General features: G+C 35.3%; 1 protein-coding gene across 1 annotated transcript; it reads left to right on the forward strand.

Annotated features, from left to right (window-relative positions):
* The first annotated feature begins 372 nt into the window (after positions 1-372).
* Positions 373-5,912, forward strand: LOC108370726 (ankyrin-1-like). Its single transcript, XM_017626109.1, has 4 exons — positions 373-2,518; positions 4,024-4,278; positions 4,885-5,259; positions 5,854-5,912. The coding sequence occupies exons 1-4, from the start codon at positions 373-375 to the stop codon at positions 5,910-5,912; spliced, it is 2,835 nt and encodes a 944-aa protein (XP_017481598.1).
* The last annotated feature ends 1,337 nt before the right edge of the window (positions 5,913-7,249 follow it).

Here is a 7,249-nt window from a genome sequence, read left to right on the forward strand (position 1 = left end):
ACTTTCTATAATCCTATCCGGTGTAAAAGCAAGGTGTATTTATTGTAAAAAAGCACCGATTTTACTACTTGACGATATAATGTCTCACTTAGATAAGCAGCATAGAATATTATTGATAGGAGAGGTGCTGGGTATTAAATGTCAAACTTGGATCACTGATGTCAAGCAGGATAACTTTGGCGATTATAGAGCAAAATTTAGGTTTTTTGATTTAAAAAACTGAGATGTTTACATTAGAAGTGTTGCTTCTTTATTTAAGAGCAGCATAATGCAGAGGTCTTTATATCTAGTTTATAATTGAAAACAAATAAAAAATCGGTTGACTTTTGTAACATTATATAATAAATAGAATATTTTGGCAATGAGGGAAATATGATAGTGGAATATATAGATATACTACGTCAGGTAAATAGTAATGGTAATTTAAATGCAGATAACATAGTTGACGAAATAAAAGGCACACTGCTAAACCTTAGAGGTGATGTATATGAGGAGTGGCGAAAGCAAAAATTTGATATCAATTATCTTTTTGTAAGTTCATTTACTTTTCTACATGTTGCTATTCAAAATGGCTATGAAAAGGTAATAGATGCTTTATTAGAACACAAAGAAATAGATGTTAATGTGGCCGGTCAAGATGGTCAGACACCACTACATTTTGCTGTGAAAGTGAAGGATAAGATTCTTCGAAGAACAATGTCTATAGACAGTATAACAAAGAAAAGTGTAATAGAACGTTTAATAGAAAAGGGAGCAGATGTTAATGCAAGGGATAAAGAAGGTGGTACTCCTTTAGACTATGATATTAAGGGAGGTCATTTTGAAATACAAGAGCTCTTATTGAAACAAAATGGTGTACAAGTAGGGTGTGAGGGCTTACATACTGCTGCTATGAATGGGCATTTAAATTGTGTAGAAACGCTCGTACAGCATGGAGTGGGTATTAATGAGATAGATAAGTATGGATTTACTGCTTTGCATTATGCTGCTGCCAAAGGTCATGTAAAGATAGTGGAAGCTTTGATAGTAGGAAAAAAAATAGATACTAGTTGTGATTCTGTTAATATAACAAAAACTGAAGCAAGTAATCAAAAGAAAAAGCCATTTATAAGATCGCTTAGCGAAAGCATTGTGGATGCATTTACTCAGAACAAGGCAGTAAAAGAGAATACATCTTCTATTCCTGTGAACACTACAACGGAAAATAAAGTTGATATAAATGTGATAAGTAAAAAGGACGGATTTACACCTTTACACCTTGCTGCAAGGAATGGGCATTTAAATTGTGTAAAAATGCTCATACAGCATAGAGTGAGTATCAATGGAGTAGATAAGGATGGATTTACTGCCTTGCATTGGGCTGCTGCCAAAGGTTATGTAGAGATAGTGAAAGTTTTAGTGGAAGGGCAGCTAATAGAGATTAGCTGTGATATTAGCCAGGAGAGGAGGCAAGTTACAAGATCACGTAGTGAAGATATTTTAAGTGTATCTACTCAAAGTAAGGCAGTGGTAGTAAATGAAAATGTGTCCTCTATAAAGACTACAACAGAAAATAAAGCTGATATAAATTTGGTGAGTAAAGAAGACAAGCTTGCACCTTTGCACTTAGCCGCAGGAAGTGGGAGTACAAGTGTAGTTAAACTTCTGATAGAAAAGGGGGCAAAAGTGAATCTTCAAAATAAAAATGGACGTACGCCTTTGCACTTAGCTGCAGGAAGTGGGGGTACAAGTGTAGTTAAACTTCTGATAGAAAAGGAGGCGAAAGTGAATCTTCAAGATAAAAATGGACGTACGCCTTTGCACTTAGCTGCAAGAAGTGGGAATACAAGTGTAGTTGAACTTCTGATAGAAAAAAGGGCGGGAGTGAATCCTCAAGATCAAGATAGACGTACGCCTTTGCACTTGGCTTCAAGGTATGACCATATGGACGTAGTGGATGTGCTTGTGAGAAGGAATGCAAATTCTATGTTAATTGATAAACGTGGCAAAACTCCTAGAGATTTAACTACAAGTGAAGGTATTAGAGAATTTCTGAGAAGCGCAGAGAAAGTTCAATTATTACAACAGGACGTTCATTACATAGCGGATGGAAATCAAATGACATCTTTACACTTGGCTTCAAGGTATGGCCATATAGATGTGGTAAGGACTCTTATAAATAATGGAGCAAACATTGAAGCAAGAAGTGGAAATCAATATACACCTCTACACCTTGCTGTTACGGGTAGCCATTTACCAATAGTAGATCTTCTGATAGAAAATGGTGCTAATGTTAATGCTGTGGATATAAATGGAAAAACCATACTACACCTAGCAATTATAAAGGGACATGCACAGATGTGGAAGTCTGTGTTAGGTGTGCCAGGAATAGAGATTAATATACAAGATAAGGATGGGAATAGTCCTTTGCATTTGGCTGCTCGTGAGAGGCGAGAAAACCTCATAAGAGCATTAGTGAAAGAAGGAGCAAACGTTTCATTGAAGGATAATATGGGTTCTGCTCCTGGGGATCTTGGTTGTAAAGAATATATAGAAAAATGTGTACGGCTTAGATACTTGGATTTATTTGTTTGTTCTGCTAAGTTAGTATTGATTCCATGTATTGGGAGCTTAGCATTGGTATCTCTTACTATAGATGACGATAATACAAGGATGATAACTGGTATATCAAGTGCAGCTGGAGGGGTAATATATGGCTTACTTAGTATTGCTTTTAATAAAATGGAGAGATCTTATGCTATTCCTACTAGTTTTAAAAGAGTAAATATTGATGCGCATTCATTAGTAACTGATCTATGACTTAAGTGCTTTTCATTATTTTATTCTAAATTCATAGAAAAATCAATTTTTTATGTTATAGTCCTTGCTATTAATATTAAAAAAGCTTACAGGTGTTTGCAAGTGTATTTCAAGAAAAGTGGGAAGATTTACCAAAGGTTATAAAAAACGGTATTCTAACCGTGCTTACAGTAATGATATGATGATAGCTGATGGTAGGCTTGATGTACATTGTTCCTGGCTTATATATCTCTTGAAGCCTTTTTTGAAGTCAATATGAAGGAAATACAGTGATTGCTAAAGGAGGTGCAAATTCCTTGTGTTCCAGCTATAATACTTGCTAAAAAATTAATAACAGGAGATTTAAAAGAACGTGGTGCTATGGCTTGTATGGGGTTGATTACCTTAGAGGAATATATGCAAGAGTTAGAAGGATTTGCAATAAAACAATGCTATAAAGAAGAGAGTTTATGAGCAAGATGCTTAACTATAGTGGACCAAAAAATTTGAAATCTATAGTAGAAAAATATGTACTTAAATGTATGTATAATAAAATTAGTAAGAATGAAATACGTCTAATTTTAAACTGGCGTAATATAGTTGGGGCAGAAGTGGCAGAATATGCAAAGCCAAAAAGAGTTTTATATGCACAGAATACAAATTCTGGCGTGTTGCATTTAGCAGTAACAAATGGAGGTAAAGCGCTGGAAATTCAGCATATGACTTCTCTTATAATAGAAAAAATCACGGTATTTTTTGGCTACAAAGCGGTATATAGTATAAAAATTAAACAAGAAAGTGTTGACTTTTTCACTATATAATGTAACCTAGGCTTTATAGAATAACTGGGTATATCAAAGTGAGTAGAATTTGCGAGTTAACAAATAGAAAAAAGTCTTTTGGTAATAAAGTATCGCATTCAAATCGTAAGACTAAGCGTACTTTTTGCTTAAATTTACATAAAGTGACATTGATTAGTGATGTACTCAACAGAAAATTTAGGTTTTGTATAGCAACAAGAACTTTAAGAACCATAGACTACAAAGGTGGTCTAGATGGTTTCTTACTTGGGACCAGAACAATAAAATTAAGTGAAAAAGCTCAGAAGATAAAAAAGATGCTCAGAAAGGTTCTAGCACAACAGCAAGATGCATAGCAAGCCGCAATGGTTGAAGGCGAAAGCTCCGACTGGCGAAGTATTTAATGAAACTTTAAACACTGTTAAATTATATAATTTGCATACAGTGTGTGAAGAAGCAGCATGTCCAAATATTGGTGAATGTTGGAATAAACGTCATGCTACTGTGATGATCCTTGGTTCAGTTTGTACTCGTGCTTGTGCTTTTTGCAATGTTGCAACCGGAATTCCTGATAAGTTGGATCCTCACGAGCCAGAGAATCTAGCAAAAGTTGTTAAGAAATTGAATTTAAGGCATGTGGTTATCACTTCTGTTGATCGTGATGATTTACCTGATGGTGGTGCAAATCAATTCATCAGATGTATAGAAGAAATTAGGAAAACTAGTCCAGAAACAACAATAGAAATTTTAACGCCTGATTTTCTTAATAAAGAGCGGGCATTTGAGGCAATTGCTGTTGCTGCACCAGATGTTTATAATCATAATATTGAGACAGTTCCAAGGCTATACGCAAAGATAAGGCCGCGTGCTCGTTATTTTCATTCTTTATATTTGCTAAAAACAGTTAAACAAGTTAATCCTAAGCTCTTTACAAAATCAGGGCTGATGGTAGGTCTTGGGGAAACAAAAGAAGAAGTATTTCAAGTATTGGATGATTTACGTAGCGCTGAAGTTGATTTTGTTACGATTGGTCAATATTTACAGCCTACTCAAAAACACGCGAGGCTTGATAGATATGTTACTCCTGAGGAATTTGATCACTACAGATATGTAGCGTATTCTAAAGGGTTTTTAATGGTTGCCTCAAGTCCTCTTACTAGATCGTCATACCATGCTGAAGAGGATTTTAAAAGACTGAGAGCTTGCCGTTCAATGTAAAATATGCTTTCAAATATATATCATAATGACTTTACTATTGTTTTTTGTTGCAAGATAGTGTATGATATGAAAAGATAACATTTATTAGGCAGGTGCGATATGACAGATAAAGAAGATGAATTTATGAAGCAATATATGGAAACTTGCAAAGAGCAAATAGAGAAATTAGCCAAGGATCCTGAATTGCTTAGTCAAACTTTAAAGCCGTTTATGCAGATGTCTCAGCAGCTTATGGCTGGTGGTTTAATGGACGGAGCTATGCCTAATGCCATACCAAATTTTGGTGGCAGTATGAGTGTTGATAAGATGGTTGTCCAAATTGAAGAGATGATTGATTATATTAGAAACGGCCATAAGGAAATAGTTCAATCACATAGTATGCAAGATGATATCATAAAGGGTCTCGATGAATCTAGCAAAAAGCTAAGAGCTCTAGTTAAAAAGTTGATAGAGAGAATTGAAGGTAAGTAGGGTTTTCAGTAGTGCAGTAGTACAGACCCCCAGGTTAAACCTGCACCTATTGCTACAAGTAGTATCTTATCTCCTTTTTTTATTTTTAACTTTTGTACTTCATGATCTAAAGCTAAAGGGATTGATGCAGCTGAAGTGTTTGCATGTTTATCAACTGTATTGATGACTTTTGTCATAGGAAAATTAAGTTTTTTTGTGACAGCTTCAATGATGCGGATATTTGCTTGATGGGGGATAAGCCAGTCTATGTTATTAATCTGCAAATAGTTGTCCTTGAGTGTTTCTTCTATTACGGCTGTTAATTTATCTACTGCGTGTCTGAATACTTCTCGACCATTCATACATATTTTTCCTGAGTGGCCAGTTGATGATATGCCACCATTGGTTTCTAAAATTTTTGTATTTCCATCAGAGTATAAACTGGTTGATGCTATAAAACTTTTTGTAGCTTGATCGCTCGTAGATTTGATTATTACTGCTCCAGCTCCATCACCAAACAATACACAAGTTGATCTATCTTCCCAGTCAACAATTTTAGACATTGTTTCGGCACCTATTACTAAGACATGTTTTATTTTTTTGTTAGCTTTGATAAGCGAGTCAGCGATTGTGATTGCATATATGAAACCTGAGCATGCAGCCTGAACGTCAAAAGCAAATGCATTATTGCACTCTAGTTTGTTTTGCACGATTGTTGCGCAACTAGGAAAAGTTTTATCAGACGTTGTGGTTGCAACTATAATTAAATCGATATCAGCTGCTGAAATTTTAGCGTTCTCTATGGCAATTTGTGCTGCCTTTGTGGCTAAGTCGGATGTTAATTCTCCTTGATCTACTATGTGTCTTTGAGCAATACCGGTTCTCTGTCTAATCCATTCGTCACTTGTATTGACCATTGAAGATATTTCATCATTACTTAATATTTTTTGCGGCAAATAAGAGCCTGTACTTAGTATGAAACTTTTATTCAATGTTATTTACTCCGTTAATAATTTTTTGATTAAGATTTTCTTTTATAGAGTTTACTGCAAATTTAATCGCATGCGCAAGTGAGACAGCATCAGAATTTCCGTGACTTTTAATCACAATACCATTTATGCCTAAAAACATAGCCCCGCTTCTAATTTTGGGGTTGAAGCGTACTAATGCTTTATTAAACTTGGATTTTAGCAATAAGCCGAAAGTTTTTGCTATCCATGAGTTTGATAACTCCTGTTTGATTAATTGGATAAAGGTATTAGCAGTGGCTTCGGCTGTTTTTAACATTACATTGCCAACAAAACCGTCGGCAACAATGACATCAACGTTACCTTCCAAAAATTCACTTGCCTCTATGTAACCTTTAAAATTAATACCGGGAGTGTTTTTAAGTAATTCAAAAGCTCCTCGCACTGAGTCCGTACCTTTTACTTCTTCTGTCCCTATGTTAAGTAAAGCTACCTCGGGATCGTCAACTTTTAACGCAATTTTAGCGAATATACTACCCATTAATGCAAATTGAAATAGTGTGTCAGCATTACAATCGACGTTTGCACCAAGATCAAGTAATGCAAGATTTTTCGATTTTGTGGGGCATATAGATACAATGGCAGGGCGATATATATTTGGCAGTGTACCTAAAACAAACCTAGACATTGCCATTAATGCTCCAGTATTACCCGAAGACACTACGCCAGTAGCTTTGCCTTGTTTTACTGCTTCAATTGCAGTTTTCATGCTTGAATCTTTTCGGCGCCGTAATGCAAAGGACGGCTTATCATTTGCTAAAACATTATCAGAGCAGTGAGTAAAATGAGAGTTATCGTTTACTTTTTTATATTTGGAAAGTAAGGGAAGAACTTTTTGCTGATCTCCATAAATACGAAAGAAAACTTTTGTGTGACTATCAAGAAGATTATCTAAAAAGAAATTAGCACCTTCTATTATGGATAGAGGCGCAAAATCCCCACCCATAGCATCAAGAGCAATGATGATCTCACTAC

Source organism: Rhagoletis zephyria, unplaced genomic scaffold, assembly GCF_001687245.7.
Source record: "Rhagoletis zephyria isolate East Lansing unplaced genomic scaffold, Rhagoletis_zephyria_1.1 Rzeph_scaffold_04440, whole genome shotgun sequence".
Lineage (NCBI taxonomy): Eukaryota > Metazoa > Arthropoda > Insecta > Diptera > Tephritidae > Rhagoletis > Rhagoletis zephyria.

Excerpts from the sequence above, each read along its gene's own strand:
- LOC108370726 (XM_017626109.1), top strand. The coding sequence starts at position 373 with ATGATAGTGGAATATATAGATATACTACGTCAGGTAAATAGTAATGGT. Across the intron at positions 4,279-4,884 it reads TGCAAATCAATTCATCAGAT|GCAGGTGCGATATGACAGAT; the intron begins GTATAGAAGAAA and ends AACATTTATTAG. Across the intron at positions 5,260-5,853 it reads GTTGATAGAGAGAATTGAAG|CTTTGATAAGCGAGTCAGCG; the intron begins GTAAGTAGGGTT and ends TTTTTTTGTTAG.